The 22362-nt window shown below is 39.2% G+C and overlaps 3 protein-coding genes across 18 annotated transcripts in view; 2 read left to right on the plus strand and 1 right to left on the minus strand.

Moving 5' to 3' along the window:
* Window positions 1-6: 6 nt before the first annotated feature.
* FNDC7 (fibronectin type III domain containing 7) lies at window positions 7-14598 on the plus strand. Of its 10 annotated transcripts, none has more exons than XM_085231429.1 (13): window positions 7-101; window positions 432-574; window positions 923-941; window positions 1908-2165; window positions 3881-4135; window positions 4798-5058; window positions 5551-5808; window positions 7233-7487; window positions 7940-8197; window positions 8598-8852; window positions 9595-9849; window positions 10392-10652; window positions 11217-14598. In XM_085231429.1, the coding sequence occupies exons 2-13, from the start codon at window positions 512-514 to the stop codon at window positions 11285-11287; spliced, it is 2469 nt and encodes an 822-aa protein (XP_085087555.1). In that variant the 5' UTR covers window positions 7-101; window positions 432-511; the 3' UTR covers window positions 11288-14598. The 10 variants fall into 10 exon arrangements, with proteins under 10 accessions (XP_085087555.1, XP_085087558.1, XP_085087554.1 ...); XM_085231428.1 differs by having other exon boundaries at window positions 17-337; window positions 413-574; XM_019618506.3 differs by having other exon boundaries at window positions 17-337.
* PRPF38B (pre-mRNA processing factor 38B) lies at window positions 13709-21857 on the minus strand. Its single transcript, XM_010715880.3, has 6 exons — window positions 21427-21857; window positions 18463-18531; window positions 18025-18176; window positions 17880-17940; window positions 15201-15424; window positions 13709-14928 (listed from the first exon to the last, which is right to left on the minus strand). Exons 1-6 carry the CDS (start codon window positions 21709-21711, stop codon window positions 14070-14072), a joined length of 1650 nt encoding a protein of 549 aa, XP_010714182.2. The 5' UTR covers window positions 21712-21857; the 3' UTR covers window positions 13709-14069.
* A 4-nt stretch (window positions 21858-21861) lies between these two features.
* Window positions 21862-22362, plus strand: part of HENMT1 (HEN methyltransferase 1) — a 37939-nt gene continuing 37438 nt past the window's right edge. For 4 of the 7 annotated variants that reach the window (XM_085231442.1, XM_085231441.1, XM_010715650.3 and 1 more), the window contains exon 1: window positions 21862-22126. The gene's annotated coding sequence lies outside the window, so the exon portion shown is untranslated. Of the gene's footprint in view, window positions 22127-22152; window positions 22197-22362 lie in introns of those variants that run through there. The other 3 variants (XM_085231444.1, XM_019618502.3, XM_085231446.1) reach the window with 3 other exon arrangements.

The raw sequence follows: 22362 nt of genomic DNA on the forward strand, positions 1-22362 counted from the left end.
CGGCCGCGGGCTCCGCCCTCCAGGTGACGAGGGGTAGGAGGGCGGCGATCGGAGCACCCTGTTGAGGAAGGTTTCTCTCTAGAAGGCCGCTGGTGGGGCAGGTGAGGAGCCCGGCTCCTTGAGGAGCGAAATTGTCCTCTCTGCCGCCGTAAAGCCTTCAATGCACGGTGCAGTGAGCCATCGGTTCTTCGTGAGATCCCGCTTCTGTCAGAGGGCGCGGCCTGGAGAACAACTCCGTGCCTCCTCAAACAGCACGAAGCCTGAGGAGGGGAGCTCCTTGCCGCTGCGGGGAGTGTCTTTCCGTTAAAAGAGATCACAGACTGAAAGGAACGTGCCTGTGAGTGGACGGAAAGAGCCACCGTAAACTAAACGGCACGTTTCAGATCTGAATTGGGCTTGATTATTTTATTAGTTTTGTGTATTCGATACAGGAACTGTAACAAAACAACAAAAACTTGCTTACCTACAAGTTCAAGTCCGTGTAGGACCGGGCTGCCGCCGCTGCGCGGAGATGCGCGGTTCGGAGCGAGCATCGCTGCTGCTCGTAGGATTGCATCTCCACAGCCTGCGAGTGGTGAGTGCGCTGGTCTTCTTTCGAAGTTTTGTCAAGAATGTGAGCGTTTACAGGTGACTGGCAAGGCTTTGAAGAGACCGGGATCTTTCAGAGCCTGCCAGCAACTGAACACTGGGTCGACAGGCAGATCCATAGAGGAGAATGAGGAGTATAATCTGCCGATCTGCCTCGCTGATCGCAGTGTCTGTGCTTAACGAGTCTGAACAGACACGTCACATCAGTGAAATGTGTTAAAAAGTGTAATCTTCTAAGTTGATATTGTTATTACTAGCATTATTAGGAATTTTTTAGTTTCCCAAATAGAATATTTTGCTTTGCATTTCTAATTTTTTATACCTTCCTTTTCAGGTCTTTTCAACCAACACAGGTACATCTTCAAAATGGTGTTTTGGTTTTGGCTGCTCATTTCTGAACAGGTTCAAAGAGAACATACACGATTCTGATTTCTAATAAACTGTGTAAGTTTAGGGGGAAAAAAAAAAAAAAAAAAAACAACTTTCCAGGATTTACTGAGTTTTTAAAAACTTGTGGTGATATTGTTGATACCTTTATAAACTGTAAATCTCACTTTTAGGAGTCTCAGTTCTATCCAACACTCACAGGTAGAGTCTCTCATGCCACAAAAAAATAAATATTAATAACAATTAAAATCTCCTGAGCACTAAATATCTTTTAGTGTTCTGTACATTTTAGACTTCCTTCAGTCTCACTTTTTGTGCCAAGAGCTCCTACTGCCTTATGTGTGTGTAATATGAGGAATGCAAGACTGCAAGGAGAGCTTTCAAAATGTGCTCAGTCTATAAGCAGGGTATTCCTGAATATACTGACCTGTCAAAGTCTTAAATGTTTAACCATACCCATGCTGTTTTAGTACCTGCATGCTTACTGCAGCACATTCTTTCCACAAGCTGCAGAACGCACATTTGATCCTATTCATATGTTCAACAGGTTGTATATTTATATGTGGATTATATCCAGTATGTTTAGAAAATAAGTAGACTGAAGTGTACAAGGGTTTCCAGTAAAGTGGTTATCACCACAAATGATGTTATGAGAGCAAGTAGTGGTTATTGCAGTAATTAGGAGATTACAAAAGTGAACAAGAGAATTAGCACTGCAGAATCAGTGAAATGTCGATCTGCTAAAAATCAGTTCACCTTTATGCTTGCTAAGGGTCTGAACAATCACCTTGTCAAGACTTCACTACATTCAGGAACAACTGAAATGTTTTTCTGATTATGGTTTGTTTTGGTTTTGTGTTTGTGTGTTTGTTTCTTTTTTCTCTGTGTTGCTTTGTTTTTTTTTGTGTGTGGTTTTTTGTTTTTTTTTTAAGGTTTCTCTATGTCTATATATGACGTGACCTCAAGAAGCATTTATCTCAGATGGTCCAAGTTTTCAGGAGCTTCTTCTTACAGAGTCACAGCTACAGCTGTGAATACTGTAGGCCATTCTTTACTGGCTCATTTTAGTGATGGTACACTGAAGAGCACTCTAACTTCGTTAATTCCCAATACTGTCTATGCTATACAAGCAGAAGCCATTGACAAGAATGGAATTACTCTGGCAGAAACACGGACAATGCAGTCAACAGGTTAGTAAGAGAACCTTCTTGAAGTGTAATTCCAATTGGCCTCTGAAAGGTTGGGATCCCTGATCCCTGATGTTTGTTGTATTTGTAGGGAATAGCTGCCATTCCTGTTGAAACCTTTCTCTGATGCTCACACTGAATTTGGTAGCAGCATTATTAGCTCATTTCCTCCTCTTCTTTTTTCTTATATGTTTCCCTGAGCTGCCATGCACAGCTTGCTCAGTATCCAGCTTTCCAAATTATTTGCCTTTTCATTACAAGTGCAGATGTGAAGCTGTATACATTGGTCAGTACTGGTGCTGATAAACAGTATTTTTGTTTCAAAGGACTGGTAGCATATAAATCATTGGTGAAGAATCTACATAAACAAAGTACTTTTTAACTCGTGCTGAAGTGCAATTGAGAAAATATTTTGTTGAAAATCTGTTTTGAAAATACATTTAATCATAATTGAACACTGGAACAGGCTGCCAAGAGAGATTGTGGAGACGTTCAAAACCCACCTGGTTGTGTTCCTGTGTGACCTGACATAGGTGTTCCTGCTCCAGCAGGGGGATTGGACTAGATGAACTTTTGAGATTTCTTCCAATCCCTGACACACTGTGATTCTGTGTAATAATTTTAAGAAATAGTCATTACCTTCCCAGTGTTGTTTTGTTTGTTTTTGTTTTTGTTTTTAATATAAGGAGTCAATGCAATAAAAATTAAAAGTAGCAGTGTTTATCCTGATAGGTATAAAAGCCTTCTACTGCTAGATCAGTTATCTGAGAACAGACATTAATGATCCATATTTTCTAATTTATTTCTGATACAAATGATGCTATATATTTTCTTTTGTTATTAATTGCTACTAGCGACAGTAAATTAAAAGGAGAAAAATAATCATAGTGCAATAGATAGCAACGTGCTCAAATACACAGAAAGACACAAGTGCAAATGTTCTGGAGGCACAGTCACATCGAATATATGTTGCCATTTTTAAAAGGGGACAAAAGAGGGTGTCTAGTATGAACAAATGAGAAAATGCTTGGGTCTAAGAGAGCTTTCTCCCTATAAATACATTTGCCTCGAGGCACATACTGACATCCCAATACTTTTTAATTTTTTTTTTGCAATTTAAACACTGTAATTTTGTCTCTGATGAGTCTTTTGAAGTCCCGTAACAGACGGATTTGCTTTACATATGCTAATTCCAGTCTGAAAATCCTGATTACTGAGCATAAATTGCTCATGTTAAGAAACACACTCTCTGTAGTCACTTTGTGACATAAGAGCAGGCTCCTTCTGAATTACCTTCAGCATGAGGTATCAGAAAAGCTTTTAATTGCAATATTTAATGTGATATTATTGTATATCTGAATATACCTTCTTTGAGCAAGGAGAAAACATCCTCTAACTATCAATCTAATTGTTACAGTCTTTTGAACATGTGTTGTAGTAGTAGCAAGTTGTTTCAAATATTAGACAGTTTCTCAATAGCCATTACACTTTATATGCTGAAAAACATCTGCTTTTTTTTTTCTTCCTGAAATAAAGGTAATTACATTACACTATGTAACTTTGTAAAATTGAAGAATAAATCACCAGTAATTGAAGAATATATTGAAATCATTAATAAAAGGTACAGACCATTTGTTCTGATCTCTTTGTTAAGTGCACAGTGCTCAACTTAGAGTTCCCCAGTTTGAGCGCATCTTTTGTTGCTATTCCTGTTTTAGCTCCAGACGTACCTGTTATTGATCAAGCTTACTCAAAACTTAGCAGTAGTATCACAGTAGAGTGGAGAGCGGTACCTGGAGCTACTGGTTATCTGCTGGCTGCACAGGATGGAGATTCCTGCATTGAAACTGTAGTCACAAAATCACCAGGTACAGTGATGGGATTGGAACCAGCCACCTGCTACAGAATCACCATCAGGTCTGTAAACGCAGGAGGAAAGAGCCGCCCTTCACCTTCCAGAAAGACAACAACAGGTGGATTTTATTTTTATTTCCATTCTGTATTGTTGTAATCTAAAGAACTTATGCAAGTATCCTAACTTAAAAAAAAAAAAAAGTTTGGGATCTGAAAATTATAATCTTGCATTTTAAATTGTATTGAGCACATTCTCCTTGCAGTTTTTGAGGGCTAGAATTCTACTGTTTGACTTAATGACAAGGACATGAGTCTGAATTAGTGGCTTTGCTTTGCAATTGTACTGAAAGTTAATGCTTAATAGAGAAGTTTTAATAGAGTTTCTAAGAATGTGTGGACTTTATTTTAACAAAAGACACAAATACAACCAAAAGTACAAAATAATAAGATAATGTAAAACTTAGATGATGGGAAATGCAGTGTCTTAGCGATTCGCATTCTTCTACACACTGTAGAAGTAATTTGTGTATAAGTTGCATTAATTACATTCATTTTACAAAGCCTGTTATATAATAGAAGTACCAAATCAGTTTCCTAATTTATTCTGTCGGTCTTGCATTAATTTGTTTTCCTGGGATTGCTGGGTTGGTTTTTTTTTCTTTTTTTTTTTTTCTTTTTTTAATGTGGTGATTTTTAAATTCTGGGTACTTTTCTGGTATTTGAACCCACCAAACAGTATTACTGAAAAACTTAAAGCCTAACTGATATTCTTTCTCAACAGTCTTGTCTGCTCCAATTCTGTCTGCCAGTTCCCCGAGCTGTGATTCCATTGCAGTGAGCTGGAAGGCTGTGTATATGGCAGTTGGGTTCTCTGTGTCCCTGATGAGATCAGACGGTTTGGGCAAAATGCTGAAGCAGAACACTACCAATACCTCCTTTATATTTTCAAACTTAGATCCAGGAACTCTCTATACTATAAAAGCATATGCCTGGAATGCCAACGGTCTTCCTGGAGATGATTTCACATATAACCAAAGAACAAGTAAGACATTTTCTTTTCTGAAACTTTGTAAGCATTTTATAATAAGCTATACCAAGAAGTCTTTATGTACATAGGATTACATTATGCTTTTCTAAGATACACTGGATAGGTTTTCTCATCATATAAGTTTTATTCTATGGAAACTCAGATGGTGTGTCTATGTTTAATGAATGTTACTGAGGCAAAGATACCATTAACTACCTTAAATCTTATAGGCCTGGGTAAAGATGACACATGCTTAGACTAATTTGAGTATTTTTCTTACTCATTTTTACTTACTTATTTAAACAACAAATATTCAAATAAGACAAGGAATTTTAAAATAACGCTTGTTGTCAGAGTACAACTAAAATAATTTATTTAGCAAATTATGCTGCAGCTTTAAAATCAATGAGGGTTAGAAATTACTTCATTTGCAAGTTCTGAAAATGATCGTGCCTGTAGACCATGTGCAGAATTGTATTTACAAATGTCCAAACTGATATACCGTAGGTCCTAAGGCACCAGCAGATGTTCAAGTAGCTTTCAGTAATGGAGCTTTAAGAGCTACTGTTTCTTGGATGCCAGCAGAAGGAGCTCTGACTTACAGTGTGACAGCCTCCAGCGGACTCTTGAAACTGAAGTGTAACACATCTTCTTCCTCCTGCGTAGTACCATCACTCCAGTGCGGGTCTGAATATTCTGTTTCTGTCACAGCACATAATGATGCTGGATCCAGTAATCCTACTGATGCAGTGAGCTTAAAAACTAGTATGTGAATAATTGATTATTACATAGCTTATGGCATTTGGGCATACATTTATTTAATTTCAAATGCTAGGCCACTAAAATTCTTGGTTCTCAAAATTGTTTTTGCTTCTGAACTGTGTGCGTGAACTATGCCATACATTTGTACTTAGGGGATAATAGCCTAAATTTTCTTAATATTTCTGTGAGAAACTGGCAGTGGTGTATATATTGTTAGCTGAAACAAGAAGTCTGCCTTTTCCTCTTACCAATAGTACATATTCTAAAGTCAATTTTCTGAGTGTAAAAACTAATCTAAGGAATAGCAGCTATATCCTACTGTGGTAGATCTGTCACAAATAAACTGGGAGAAATCTGTGATGAAATAGCACTGAGGACTGGCCATAGACTGAGAACTGTTCTAGGCTAGATGTAGCTGTGACTTAGAATACAGATTAACAAATAACCACTTGTAACTGAAATGGTAACATCGGACTGAATTAAGATGCAGTCACTGACCATTTCAGGTAGCAGTTTGGTCAGCACAAAAGACTGCTAATCTCTGCTACTTAGCACCACTAGCATGTCAGAGATTAGTGCTTTCGGATCTGTTAGTTGTATGGCCCATGTAAGCAAAACCTAAACCAGGTAAGCTACATGTTATCTTACAGACAAAACTTAATTATTGGTTTATTTAATGTTACCTACCTCATTTTGACCTCTCGTTGTGAGTTAGAGATCACTCAAGAGGAACTCAGGAATAGTTCTAACGGAATGAGAGCCTTTGGTAAGAGAAAGTTTAAGCTGTGGTCTGCAATCTTCTCAGCCACATTGCTTTTGTTTGACCATGTATAATCTAATTAGCAGCAAGCTGAACTTTTTGAACCAAAAGAAAGGAAAGATATTATTTGAGAAAAAACCTATGGAGTTTTCAGCCTATTGCAAAATTTTAGAATGCCACCCAGAAAGGAAACCTAAACAAATTACTTTTTTTATTCAGACACAGTCTGTACTGTTCTGTACCACCATATCAAAGGTTTTCATAAAAGTTTTTTAGATGCCAAACGCTATTTAAACTAGTATTCTGATCATCATCTAGAACTATTATCTGTGAGAACAGAATGTGCCAATTTCTTCTCCAATACTGTCTGGTGCCTCTGCTTTTGATTATGGGATCTCCTTCAGCAGATCTTTCTCATGTAAGTGATGAAGGTGATGAAGTGATGTTTTGTTCTGTAAAAATCACAGTCACTTCTCATCTAGATGTAAGTAACATTATCTGTAAAGCTGTATGAGTTCCTATTTTCTTGAGCAAGACAGTTCTAAATATTCAAACCATATAGAATAATTCCACATATATCAGATTTTCCTTTTTTTTTTCCCTACAGCATAACTTGAATATAAATATTCCGATGAAAATAGTTTTTTCTGATTTTTTTTTTTTTCAGTTCCTTGTGCACCAGGAAATATATCAATTGAAGATGATGAACATGGGAACTTATTGGTATCATGGTTTAGAGTAAATTTTGGACATTATTATGTGGTTTTTGTGAAGAGCGACGATGGCTTGGAAGTATATTGCAAGACATCACATACTCAATGCCTTTTCCAGTCAGACTGCGGTTTCACTTATTTCGTTAGTGTCTTTGCATATAACAATGCAGGGCAGAGTCCTTTAGGTGATGTATTCAATTACACAACTGGTAAGTAGTAAAGTATTCTTGCAAATTCCTTTTGGATCTGTTACCTGTATTTATGATAGAGGATGATATGATGTACATTTTTATCTTTTTAAGATCATGACTTAAACTTCAATTTTTCCTTAGTGTGGGGGCAAAAAAATCAGTTCAGTGGGAAATTGTGAAGAACAGCTTTAAGAATGACTTGGATAGTCTCTAGTTGTTTTGCAGTTTAAAATCAAGGATATTCATAATTTGATGTATGTATAAGTACACATAAATACTATGATTACATATCCATTAGGAGGCCCTTTGTTAAAAGAAGGGTGTGGAACTATTCAGGCAGTAAGTCTGGGATTAATGGCGCTCAGTTTGCGCAACATAAGACACCTTTGGCGATTTAAGCTATGAAGCACAGAGGCAAATGACAGTTTTCTGCTCAGGCTGAACGTCCATCTATGCCTTGCCTGTTTCAGCACCGTGCTGCCCCAGTAACTTCCGCGCAGTGCTGGTGTCGAGCGACACGGTGGAGGTGAGCTGGGCTCCTGTCCGCGGTGCTGAAATGTACGAGACCAAGGCTGCCTCCTGGAGGGGGACGGTGCTGTGCAACGACACTGCCACAGCCTGCACCCTGTCTGCTCTGCGCTGCAACACCCGCTACAACGTCACCGTTTACTCCTTCAGTGAGGCCAGGGGCAGCAACACATCGTGTGCATCTAAGTATGTGACAACAGGTATGTGCATTCCTACCTGCCTTTAGTGGAAGAAATAATTAGCTAGACTGCAGTGATTAATGCATGAAAAGCATTAGCAGAGGGCTAAGTTACTGTAACTGATGTAAGTGAAAATAGAAGGCTACTGGAAGTATTAAAAAATGTACTGTAATGAGGGACCTGAAAAAAAAGATTTGGACTGAAAGTTACTGAATGCTCCAAGCTTTTGAAAATCACAATTCATTGCTGTTACTGTATGCAAAAATTTATGTTATCATTTCTGTCATGAGTTCTAAATTCATACTAAGCATAACCATGTCAGGATTACACGCTTTTCCAAAGGAGCTCGTTAGTTTTAACTTTCAGTAATTTTTGAGTAACTGTTATGGTATATATAAACAATCTGTTAAACAACTTTCAGCTCCCTGCAGTCCTGAAATTAAAAATATCTCAAAGGAGGCTCTTTCTGTGATCAGTGTGCACTGGCAATCTAACAACGAGGAAGCTACATATATCGTAACTGCCCGAGGAGAGGCTGGACTTTGGCACTGTACAAGCTCTGGAAACTCTTGTACCCTAATTAATCTTCCCTGTGGATCTGCTTTCTCTGTTAGTGTCATAGCAAGATCTCCAGCTGGACAGAGCTTGCCAAGCTACAGTGTCCCTTTAGAGACAGGTATGTAAGAATTGTATTTGATGTGAAATACTTAGTATCCTTGCACTATAACATTTCTACATGTGTTTATAAATGTGTATATGTATATAAAAATTACCATTTCTGCAAATTATAGTCTCTCTGTACTCTGCTTAAAATACGTGTGTGTGTGTGTGGGAGAGAGAGAGAGAGAGAAAAGGATTACTTGCCATTTGCCTCCGTGTAAGCATCCATAGTACAATCAGTTATGATATATCACAGCTAACAAATATATTAACTCCCTTGTCAGTGTTTTGACTTTTAATATTACCAGGAGAAGGAATGAGGTTATGCCCATACCACCAACCTAAACAGTCTCAAGAGAAGATTAAAGCACTTCCTACCATAATTCCTGCTATTAACTTGTTAGCAGAACTCTATCCTATATTTTTCATCCAGACAATTCCAAAGCACAGTTCTGGGATTAATGTCGGCCAGGATCAATTTTAAACAGGCAGTTCAGTTTTTAACTGTTACTTTGATTTGTAGAGAAAAAACCTTTGAACACAGGCAGATCTCGACTGTCACATGACTTAACAGGTAGAGATGGACCCTGCTTAATCGGTCCCTAGACATGTAGCCAGAGTCATCTTCCCCATGCTAAGGTTTGCCTGAATAGTATGCTAGTTGTCATTGCTCAACGTCACGCGCTGCTCTCGTTGCAATCCTTCAAAATGCTTTGTTTTCCAGGTGAAAAAGTGAACTCTCTAATTTCATTTTTAAGCTCCTTGTTGCCCTAACGACCTGACACTAACTCAAGTGACACAGTCTGTAACAAATGTCACCTGGTCTGTTGGGATGGGTGCACACACATATGCAACGACATTGGAGTCTCCAAAGGGACAGGCAAAATGTCACACTCTTCAAAACTACTGTCTCCTGGGATGCATCACATGTGGCACCAACTACACGGTATCTCTGAAAGCCATCAGTGAAACTGGTTTGACATCCCATTGCACATATCAAGGATATTCTTCCAGTACGTAAACAATAAATGCAATTAAGAAGAAAATGATTTAATATACAGCTTAATTGAATAGCGTTCCTCTAGTGCAAGTAATGTAATTGAAACTCAATAAAGTTGCAAGTACCCTCTTTTAAATAAAAGCACGTAGAATTAATTTCACATATTGTTTAAACCCTGTTCTTACAACTTTGAAAGAAGCTTTAATAATAATAGTCCTGAAACAAATATTTAATTATGGTATGGCATAATTAAATTCTAGAATCCAGAAAGGGTTCTGAGGCTTTCTAGGTTTCTGCCTCCATAATAAGTAGAGAAGACAGTATTCCAGTACTATAAAACAATAGTTAAATTCCAGCTCCATAATTGGAGTCTGAGAGAGCATTTTCTTTCCTAGCACAGTTCAGTAGTTATTCTGGTTTTCTGTTAAATAACTTCAAGGAAATGCTGGTATTGAACGCGTTGGTAATCACGTCATCTGTGAAAAGTCACTACAGGAATTTAGAACATACTGTAGTTTACAGACATCCGTACCGATGCATTTCTTATTCTGCTAGGTGCTTGCTGTCCTTCTGGAGTGAAGCTGTATAGACTTGGCAATAATGGTATCCGGGTATACTGGCAAGCTTCTGAAGAAACAATAAGCTACATTACTGATTTACGTGGCTCAAAAGGCAATTTCACTTGTTCACCTAGCTCGGGTCTAAGTTACTGTGATATTACTGAGATACCTTGTGGTGACGTCTACACAGCAGTAGTATCTCCAGCTACAGCTAAGAGCCTGAAGTTCACCTTTTGTCCTAAAAAAATATATTCAGGTAAATCTTAAAATTTCTTTGAACACTTTTTTTTTTTCCCCCCATGCACACTAAATAGTTAAAATGTAATCAAGTTATTTGAGTAAAGGCAGCATGCAGCAGAGCTTATCTGCTGTGCTCGCTCCAGAGTAATTTTGTGGATGCTATTGTGCAGTATCTGTGATGAGCTTCAGAAACACTTTAAGATTAAGCACAGAAAAGTTGCTTTTTCTTAGTGCAGATCTTGCATAAGAATCACTAACACTTCACTGGTGAATCTAGTGAATACAGAGAAGTTGATTTTCAGTTGGGAGAGCAGAGATTATAATACATAAGCAAATAAATGAGCTTTTAAAATCAGTAAGTTATCTAAAAAAGATCAAGAACTTCTATAAACCAATCCCAAGTGGGTAGTGAGTATTTTGAAGTAGTAGTAATTTCTTTGTGATTCCTTTCTGAGGGCATAAATTTAATCCACTATCAAACTGTATTGTGATGCAATTGCACAGTTGTTTAACAGGGAGTACATTCAACAGCCTACAACCTAAAACTTAACGTTCACACTACTGTTTCATGTCATTTCAGTAACCTGTTCTGGAAGCTCTGTTGGAATGGGTAAGAACACAGTACACTCATTCCATTATTCATGTTCATAGAAGCATGTTAGTTAGCACTGTGTAAAACCAAGTTGCAAATAGTATGTATTTGACAGCCAAAGCTTAGTGTTATGCAGGTTCATCTCACACCTCATCTTACAACGCATAATTAAAAAACATTGTTACCTACATTGTTGCCTGTGTACCATCATGCCTTCTATACTGTCACACAATTTTTACTGTTTATCTAATAGTACATAATAAAAGGCAGGCTTATCTTTTATAGCCCAGCCATATTCAGTTATAAATTAAACAAGGTCACTACTCTAAATCTGACTTACCTGAATCCATTCTACTTTATTTCACAAGGGTTTCAACAGGACAGTCTTGTGCTTTATTTCTCTATATAAAATGCTTGAAACAACATTGAATGCATTTCACTAGATTGTTGCTTTTCCATAACTGATTATCTGAATTTCTGAATTGTTACAGTGATATACAGAGGAAAGAGCAGTGCAGAACACGTCTAGATGGAAATTCTGGATCAGATAGGGAGGTAAGTTATCAGGTCAGAATTGCAATGTACTAATCAGACTTTTTCTTCTGATAAAGTTTTTGGAATTAGAGCAATAAGCTTAATTGATTCTCCTAAATAACTGATCTGTTAAAGTCCACCATATTTACCTCATGTTGTCTACTCCTTTTATCAACACTGATTGATTCCCTCATTCAATATTCCATCTTTCACTCCCTTGTGTATTTCTTACAAAATTTTATTACTTACTGCCAGAAGCGAAGCAAACAGATCAAAATACTCTCCATTGCTCATTTACTATATTTTCTTATCTAAGATTACTCCTCCCTTCCTCAAAGTACTAGCTTTCTGGGCAGTTCACTGTCCTTGTCTCAGAAGGATGGTAAGAAGTCACTGCTGGCAAAGCTGGAAAGATGATCTACACCTAATTGCAACAGTCATAGTTGCTTGAGGATTGGGAAGAGGGAAGCTGGAGATTTAATCTAGGACAGTGAATTTCAGCCTCAACTGATGAGATCGCTTTTAAAATACAGCTGAACATAAGAGATCCTGGTAATCTCTAACTGTAATTTTCAGTGTAAAGCAATCAGTTCTGAAAACTGTTCCAGAACATTCACTGAGCAGTAGCAGTGTTCCAGATCTAATGCATACCAAAACAGTAATGGCTGAAATAAAAAGTTTAACAACAAAGAGCAGTTTAGGTGCACTCAAAACTAGTTTGAGACTTCTACGTTATGCCTATTTGATAAAAAGTGCATGTATCCTACTTTGTAACTTGGAGAGCTAATTTATGAACTCAACATCCTCTTTTTTTTTTTTTTTTTTTTTTTTTGCTTTGCTGCTGAGCTAACAGTTATTACTAGCGTTGACTTCTTGGTTTTTGGAAAAGGCGTAACATTTCCTCATACTCTACTGTGGTTACTTTTTCAGCCAACACAGACCTGTTTTTTGCACAGTTCACATAAAATATTATACAGTATTACATAAAAACCCTAATTTGTTCAATGTGTCGCTTTGTCTTCAAAAGAAAGATCACGGAACACAAGCACTCTTCAAGTGGCAATAAACATGCAGGGAAAAGCTGAGACCCAATACAAAGGAATTAATTGAGAGTTTATTCCAGACGGTTCTTCTCACTTAGAATACAAGTCAGAATAATCTATCAAATAGACCTGGACTTTAATGACACGATTTTTTTTTCTTATAACGCATTTTGGTTTTTGCTCCTAATAACCTGTTTAAAAAGAAAAGTCTGCCAGATGAAATGTTCAGCACAAACTGCAATCTTACTATCTGTAGAAAATATGACTTAAAAAAAGGACACTATCAGGTAATTGTTATTTTAAATGTTTACACTTATAAAAATGCTTTGGAAGCTTGAAACTGAAATCTTTTGAAATGATTTTCTTCTTCCTACCTCCCTCTTCCCATGTGAAATGCCTTCATTAGCTCAGGATTATCATAAATTAGAGTGCAGCTGCTGATTAACAACATTAAATTACCATAAATTGATAAGTGGTGTTTAACAAAATCAGAACCATACGTACTTTTTCTCCCAGACAAAATGCATAGATGGCTAGAGTACTCACCCATCAACCTGTACAGTGTTTGCCTGAGGTAGCCTTTCTAAAGAATTTTGTACTAAAAAAGCCCATTATAAACTAAAAATTTGCATCTAAACTACTGTCTTCTCAGAATTCCACTCCCAACTTGACACCGGTGCTAATCAACAAAAAACATTTTAGAAGTTTTTGAAAACAGCAGGTATAGTGGACATAAGTGTTATTCTAAATCTGCAGCCCTCCATGTACATTGTATGCACATAAATATCTCAGCTATTATACACACTCAAGGTCCATCCCTAAAAAGCCATGCTATTATGTAAAGCACAGCCATGCTAACTTCAGGATAATACAAACCATAATTCCACATCTACAAAATGAAAGTAGAATTAGTGGCAGTTTATTGCCTCATACAAATTTAACCAACATGGCAACCACGCCAAAGGAATTAAAACATTTTCAGGACATATGTACAGACTGTACATTTCAGAAACATCTGAACAATAAAAATGCAACAATCTCTGGATTACAAATTAAACTAAACAAATGGTTTTGAAACCGTCAATGTATTGAATGGGTTTACAAAGGCACTTCCCTACCCAGAATAGGAAATGACAATCTGCAGCCTAGAGGGAGGTTGGAGAAGAATGCTCATCAACTACTGCACAATCTCAACTTTAAGAAAAAATAAGCAGGATTTAATCAAACATTTATAGGATTCAATGTGATCCACTTCTTAAAGAGTTCACACAGTCTCATCTTTGTTTTTCTGTTGCTTTTCCTGGCTCTCTCGCTCTGTACTTTGGCTCCTTCGACGATCATGTTTGTCCGAATGGTCCTTGCTATCACTGTGATCATGTTTGTGGGAACGTTCTTTGCTTCTACTACGCTTTCTAGATCTTTCTTTACTGGGACTGTGGTCTCGTTTTCTTGACTTCTCAACACTATCTGTTCTTCCTCTGCTTCTGCTTCTACTTCGTTTATTTGATTTCTCTTTGCTTTCACCTTTGTGCCTACTTGATTTCTCTTTGCTCCTGCTTCTGCTGCGCTTGCCTGTATTCTTACTTCGGCTTCTACTCCTATGCTTTCTTTCCCGGCTTCGACTTCTGCTATGCTTTCTCTCTTTTTTGGAATCCCTCTTATCATCCCGGTGTTTCTTGTCATCTTTGTCATCCTTGTGTCTTCTCTCTTCTATATCACCCTTACTTTTCCTTTCTTTTGATCTTTCTCTAGATCGATCACTATCTTTTTCTCTCTCACTACCTCTATCCTTATCATAATCTCTCTCTTTTTTCCGGCTGCGTTCATTTTCTTTCTCTCGCTCCCTATCCCTATCTCTTCTGTCTCCTTTCCTATCACGACTTCGACTACGGCTTCTATATCGTTCCCTGCTTCTGCTTCGTCTCCTTTCTAGCGCACGATCGGTACTTCGAGACCTACGTCTCTCTTTTTCTCTCTCTTTAGCTTCACGTTCCAATCTCTGACGTTCTCTTTCTCTTTCGAGTTCTCTATCAAAACTAGATGACCCGTGGGCTTCCCGATGATGACTTCTGCTTCTGGATCTTCTGGGAGACCTCCTGGGACTGATGGATCGTCTTGGAGACCTTTTAAAATAAAGGGTATTCAATATGAAACAACAGTTTTCCAAGTAAAGAGAACCTATCTACTCTACAATGTACGCTTTACATACACAGCCTACATTTCATCTTAAATACCAGGTAGCCTACAAGAGAGCAGTATTGTCAGATTTTATCCACGAACACCCATAAACTAATTGCCCTAAAAGCCATCTTACTAAAAGATTACTTAGTTCTTCATAGGAAGTCACTCAATATTGAACTTTCAACCTTTATTTACAAAGTAACATATATACAACCTTGAACGTCTACGTTCTGTATGCCGGTCTATTTCTTCCATTCCCTCCTTGCCATCTTTCTTAATTTTTCTGGGTCTGCTTTTAATTTGCTGATCAATAGTCTTCTGGACTGGCACAGGAATTCTCGGAAACAATGTGGAAAACCATTCAAGCTTAGTGAGGAAGGAACGAAGCATCTCCCCAATGGTCATGACGCAGCCTCCACCTGCCTTCACATCCAAGTCCTATAAAATACAAACAGAAAATATCTTGATGGTCAAAAATACTCTTTAATTATTTAAGAAAAAATGCTGCTACATTACTGCCCTCTTGAAGTCTCACGATTATGTAAGTTTACTTGTTTTTTATTCTAATATATTTCCTTAGAAAAACTCTTAACTCCGCACCCTTTGGATTTGGCAGTATGTTACAGACAGGGAGTGGGACTTAGTACATGTGCATGCAGGAACATACTAATCCTGCACCATCTGGATGCTAAGGGACTGTCAATGCAGAGATTAACACAAAATCCCCTTACACAGTCCGGTTATACAGTATGATCTTGTATTTTATATAAATGCCACAAAGTTGAGAAGTTTTCTGAAACGACATTTAATACTTCGTTTTGTGGATGCACAACTGCATAACATCATACCCAACCCTGTGGCCTAAATCATTTAAGAACTATATCATTGCCTATCTAAAAATGATCATAGAAAAATCTGTAGTACAAAATGGCATCCTAACAATATTGGAAGCAATAGCAAACCAACTGCCATGAAGCAGGGAGGTTTCTAATTTAGAAATATGTAAAAAAATAAATAAATGAACAAATAATTGGAAACGCATAATCCATGATGACCATTGTCTCTGAAAAGGGTCATTACCGCATGAAGGCCTTCTTGCTATGCCCTCTCACAGCTCAGGACATGTTAGTCAGCTATTGTCAGTCCCAAACCTATAGTGCAAGCACACAAGGAAAGTGAGATTTGTTATCTAAACAGGAAGAGAAAATCTAAATGTAAAACTGCTTGCACTCACACACATTTAAGTGTTCAGATATACAGTATTTCCAAATATAATCGCTGCAGAGATCTAAAGAAGAAAAAAATGAGTTAAACGTAGCACCTGGAGAGTACGTACAGTTAAACAAAATAAACGTAAGAAACATTTTGAAAAGTAGCTGTGTATCCTGAGAAGTCTTTCATTTTCACAGCAGCATGTCAGAAGATGAAGTGCTTCCACATATTTTAGAACTGGAGGAAAAAATCCAGTAGGTTTAAATTTATAGATAAATTTGCTTCATCCAATGAGTCTGATCAGGGCTAAGCAACTTATAACAGCCCCAAGCAATTTTTCCTAGGTAACATAATGCTACTGAAAGGAGCTGGGAATCAAACGCTAATTCAAAAAATACTCTGGATCATTTTAAACAACAATAAACAAATACACTCTGATAGCCAAGAACTGTAAGGACTAAAACATATGAACTAAAATAGGTACTCTGAATAATAAACCAGTTAAGATCTGCACAATGAATCATATTTGTGATTTGTTTATTGTCTGGGGAATCAAGCTACTCATGGGACCCTGAAAACAATGCTGCCCCAATTTTCCTCTTAAGTTATAACACAGAGCTTATATTAGCTAGTAGCACCATCTAGGGGTGAATGAGAATATCAACAGCTATACAATCCAAAATTAAATTTGTTTTCTGTTAAAAACATACAATAGCACAAGTTTACCTGAAATAACTTTCCTTTGCATAGTGCTTTTGATACTTGGCATGAAAGGAAACTGCTTAAAAATGCACTGTATTGCAGTTATAGGTATAATTAACACTTCTTAATACGGGTATTTGGACATCAGTTGAATTTTCTCGAAGTACTTGACAACTGTTGCACTGAAGAGTGCAAGGGATTTCTCCTGCGCAACTCTTAAACCCAGGATACAATTTACAATGTGCTCCACAAATTCAAATTGCAACACTAAGTAACAGACTCAACATTCAACTTGATATACCTAAAAACCTCATCCACAGGTTTCTACTCCATTTCTCCCAGCAGTAAGTAGGAACAAAGACATTCTCCTATCTTACTGCACAGTAAAGCATCCACTCAGTGAAATTCCCATGTCAGCACCTCATGATGCGTTTCATTGTTTAATGAGCAAAAATTTTAATAACTCCACTTAATGCAGAAATCCAGATGTTTCTCCTCCCAAGAAATATTCTCTTTATATTCCAAAATTTACGGAGAGATTTTAGGTATTTCTTTTTATGTTAACATTGCTTTTTACGCAAGTACCAACTCCCCCGTCCCAGCAATATTTGCAAAAGGCAAAATCAGCTCTCTCAGCACATACTATACCTTAAGTATAAATTTTTCTTTAAAAAATGCACAAACCTACACTCATAAAGCCTACTGTCCACATTCTGATTTAATCAACTTCTTTTGCATGATTTTATAATTTTGTAAAAAATAACACAGTAATCAATTGGAAATTTCATTATATCTTCGAAATCTAAGAAAAATGATCCAGGTCCCAGCTCAGATCTGCTTCCTGCACTAATAAATGAAATTACAAGAATAAAAACATGTAGCATCAAACTACAGAAAATCTGATTAAACAGTCTTAAATTCTAAAGTAGTAACATGGAAAGAAACAAAAGAAAATAAATTATTACCCTCGCCGACATACCTCTTCATCATCAAGGAAGGATTCAAACCAGTCCCATAGATCTGTAGGTGGCTGTGTGTACCTTTAAGTATAAAAAGAACGGAAAAACTTTAATACAGCATTCTGCATATCACATTAGCCATTAGCTGGTTGTATTAACACTGACCTAATATACATAAATCCAAGAGCTCTAATATATGGAGAGTCCGTATGTGTAATAAGGCCCATCACTTGCTTACGGGTGAGCTTCAGTGTAAATAATTTATAGAGCAGACAAAAGGCAGTAGACACAATTCCTCCAGTTCCAACACCACGTACCTTTAAAAGAACAAAGTGTTAGTGACAAGTAGGAAGCTAACAAAACCAAATGCCATAACCAATACAGGCTAACTGTGAATCTATCAACAGGACTATGTGAAAAAAGTAATGCTACTTGCCTCTACAGTTTCATCTCCTTTGGAAGCAAGGGGAACATATGAACTCTTTGTAATAAACACTTTTACATGTAGTAACTGAGCCAACATACAAGCAAATCTGAGCTATGCTTGGAAACTTTGTTCTACCAGAAACAGAAAAACTTAAGGCAGCACGTACTTCTACTTACCCCTCCACACATTCCTGTCTGGCCTGCTGTTTTTCTGCTCCCCTTTTCCCATGGTTCAACATGCGTAACCTGAAAGGGCAGGGAAGGGAGAATCAAAGAAAAAAAGAACAATCATAAACATCCATCATGTTTAGCTACGTATACAAATTTGATTTAAACGATGGATTGCCTAAATCAGTCTTGAACAGCTTGTCTTATCATAAACTCAAGATCAAGTCTGCTTTGTCACTAAAACGAGCATTTGGCTTTTTAAATTACATTACCCAAAATCACGAACAGAGTTAAAAATGAACAAACCAAAGAAAGCATCTTGTATTTGATACTACAAACACTTTAAAAGCCAGTCTTATTTTCCCTGTAAACTGCAATGATGTTCTTAAAATGGTTCGTAGGTAATAAAGAGTAAAACTTGCCTAATTAAAATCTTTTGAGATGCATTTTGAGATGAGTGTACAAACGTCATTAACATCATTCCCTAAAGATGACAATAAAAGTCATAAACTGCCCACGCTGCATTCAGAGGAACAACATCTGGGTTAATAAATGACATTTCCTAAACACATCAGCTTAAAAAAATAAGACGGAAATTCAGCAGTGCTACATGGGACTGTGGGCTAGTGGCCAAGTTGTACTGCCATTCAGGTATTAAAACCCCACCAGAGTATGGAACAAAACTAGCTACATAAACAATTGCTTGAAATCAGAGATGTAACAAGGGATGAAAGAAGATGCTCAACTGTTTTTGACTGTTACTGTCTTTGCCAAATGCTAAACATAAGAGAAGACCACTGGGGAAAATCCACCACAGCTTTCCATATTATCAGCATTGCCAGTAAATTTCAGAAATATTACATAAATAAGAGTATATATCCTTCCCACTATTTGTTTTTGCCTCTCACAGGAGATAGAAGTACTTTAGTTAAATGATCAAGTATGACAACCGTAGCTTTTAATTTTTCAATATAAACACGTTGTTTTTTCCCCAGATACAAATACAAAAGCCCCAGAAACAATACTTATTTCAGAAAAGAATACTTAAAGTTTTAATCCGACAAAGATTACCACATGTACTTCTCTTGTCTGAAAGCACAGAGTGCATGAAGTTGAGGACACGCATAAGGACATAAAATCAAAAAGGAAGAGGAAGTCACATTCTTCACAGATCCAGAACTAAAACAAACGGGACTTAAGCTACTTGTGAATTAATTTAAATATCTACGAAGAATCTGTATGTTCAACCAATGGTTAGCTGCCTGTGTTAAGTCAGAACATTCATCCTGAGCCTCCAAGATTCCGAATTCTTGAATTTTTGAAATGAGCTACTTAATCATATTCCCAAAACAAACACACATGAAAGTGTATGGCAGACATTGCATTCAACCAAAAAGAGAAAAAAAGGTCAGCAATTACTCAACATTACTCAGGAACCTTAAAATATGAACAGAATTAAGATCTTCTAAATATCATTGAAGTACCTTCACCATCAGACCATCTTCTTCCTATCTATTACACATGAGTAAGTAAGGATCTGAGTTTCCTCTTTAGCGTTTATTTTTAAGTAAAAATAACTGTCAAACTCATTAGACAAACTTTATTTATACTGGATTAATAAGTTGACTTTTAATTATATGTCAACACTCCTCAAAATTTAAGATGAAGCCACTTAAAGAATGAAACACTAACAGTACTAGCTGAACTATTGCAGCTGAACTCTACCAATACAAAGATTAATCACATCAACCGCTTTTTTTTTTTGGACTGCATCTGAAAAGATTCATGTAATAGATGCATATTCTCCAGTTTACTCCAAATATCTATCAGTTTTTCAGTTCCTGACTTCATTTGCAAAAATAAACTTCACTGCTTTTTGTTCTGATAGAACATAATTTTTCTTTCACATGCAGCAAATGGTAAACAGACTCTTACTCCACGTACTAGAAGAAATCAGAAGCTTGCTCACAACACCACAGGTCAAGCAGAAAAGCATCACCATAGAGAGGAAAAGCACACTACCCTTGTAAGTATGGGCAAACAATGCCAAATATTTCAAAATACTTCTGTAGAGTTATTTCCAGTTACAGTGACTTGACTTACTCCAGGGTAAATAGTTACTTTATTTTTCCTCTGAAGACGTACTAAAATCAGTTTAGTGACACAGTAACAATACTGAGCAGTCCCACCATACCTCAGAAAAATACTGCCATATCTCCAAAATACAGCTGGCTAATAACTGCAGCCCGAATTATCTAAGCTGTGCTCTCGCTATCAGAACAAAACCCGAAGCTGTGCTGATGAGCATTAATTATGCTACCTCTACCTGGGAGAATAGTCAGTCTGGCTAACAAATCAAGAACTGACCCCGTGGGCGTACTGATACAGGTCTCTTCCCAGCACATCCAACCCAAGGCCACCAGCAGCACCATAACTAACTCGCTTTTGACCGGGAAGAAGACTAGTGAAGAAGTACTAAACTCTAATCGGGAAAGAGCCACAGGCCAGCTCCCCTCGCAGCCACCCACTCCCAGGGCCGTGCCTTTGGCGCAGCCATACGGGGCCGGCGGCTCCCGGGCTGCAGAGGCCGTTCGTTTGTCTTCAGGGGCGGCACGCAGCGCAGGTCCCCTCCCCACCCTCCGGCTCAGAGCGCAGCCCTCGGACGGCCATTTCACGCCCTCTGCCCTGACTCCAACTGCCCATCTCCAAGCAAACTCGCAACTCCCTAACGCCAACCGAACGGGAGAGGTGTTTCTCCTGAAAGATAGAGATCTCGAGCCCCCTAAACTAAGCAATAAGAAACGCGTTGCCATTCCTTCTCCTGGATAGAGGCGGGGGACCCCGCAAGAAGGCAGAAGGCAGCCGGCAAAGGCCGCAGTCCCCGCCCACCCGCTCCGAGCCGTAGGCGCCGGGCGGTTCGGGGCAGGCGCCAGCAGAGCCCCGCGGAGCCCAGGCCGCGGCCCACAGCCTCACCTTGAAGTAGATCTCGTCCACCACTTCGTGGTACGTTTTGAGCTCGTAGAGCTGCACCTTGAAGTAGGGCGACGAGAGAATGTTGGTGAGGATCATGGGGTTGAGGTTCATGGTCTTCTCGTTCCCCCACAGCGGCAGCACGTTGCCCTGCTTGCCCGAGGCCGCTGGCTTGGGCGCTCCGCTCTGCAGCTGCTGCTGGGTCGGCGGCACCGCGCCGGGCTGGTGCTGGACCGCCTGCTGCCCCTGGCAGTTACCGGCGCCGACGGCGGGGCCGTTGTTGGCCATGGCGGCGGGGCCCGCGGTCGGGGCTGCGGCACGCGGCCTACGAGGCGAACGAACGGCCGCGCCACAACGGAGCGCGGGCTGCCGGGTCGGGCGCTGCCTCCACCAACTGCCGACAAGATGGCGGCCCCGGCGGAAGTGACGGCCGCGCTTTCCGGGGCCGAGCGGCCAATCCCCGCGGGGGAGCGCGGCCGCGCGAGGAAGGGCCCGGCCCGCGCCGCCCGGCGGGAGGTGGGGAGCGCCGCCACTCAGCCGCGCGAAAGAAAGGCTTCGCGAGTCCCGTCCGGCAGCCTCGCGGCGGACTGCCGGCCGGCAGACGGCACCGGGTTACCGCCCGCGCTCTGCGAGCGTCGAACTCGGCGCGGATGCCGGTGGCCGAAAGCCGCCCTGCTGCCGCCGCCGCGTGCGCGGCCCGCTGGTGAGGGCCGGGCGCTAAGCGGGGGCGGCTGAGCTGCGGGCGAACGCGCCTTTGTGAAAGCAGTTGAACGGTCAGACCTTAGAAAGAGCAACTCATCTCTCCGGACTTGTAGTCTGCTTTCGCGCGGTGCCGGCGCCGTTAGCTTAAAGCGAGTTGCTATCGCGCCGTGACACGTGCCGGCTGTGCGATCCAGCCGCACTCTTTTCTACCAGTAGCACTGCCAGCTCCCATCGGCC

This window comes from Meleagris gallopavo, chromosome 10 (assembly GCF_905368555.1).
Source record: "Meleagris gallopavo chromosome 10, MGAL_WU_HG_1.1, whole genome shotgun sequence".
NCBI lineage: Eukaryota > Metazoa > Chordata > Aves > Galliformes > Phasianidae > Meleagris > Meleagris gallopavo.

Bases quoted from the DNA above. Each gene is read 5' to 3' on its own strand.
- FNDC7 (XM_085231429.1), top strand. From the start codon at position 512: ATGCGCGGTTCGGAGCGAGCATCGCTGCTGCTCGTAGGATTGCATCTC. The intron at 2,166-3,880 runs GTTAGTAAGAGA...TTCCTGTTTTAG, and splicing joins ACGGACAATGCAGTCAACAG to CTCCAGACGTACCTGTTATT. The intron at 8,198-8,597 runs GTATGTGCATTC...AACAACTTTCAG, and splicing joins ATCTAAGTATGTGACAACAG to CTCCCTGCAGTCCTGAAATT.
- PRPF38B (XM_010715880.3), bottom strand. From the start codon at position 21,711: ATGGCCAACAACGGCCCCGCCGTCGGCGCCGGTAACTGCCAGGGGCAG. The intron at 18,532-21,426 runs GTGAGGCTGTGG...CTGCCCTTTCAG, and splicing joins TGGACGAGATCTACTTCAAG to GTTACGCATGTTGAACCATG. The intron at 14,929-15,200 runs GTTGTATATATG...TTATTTTAAAAG, and splicing joins ACAGAACGTAGACGTTCAAG to GTCTCCAAGACGATCCATCA.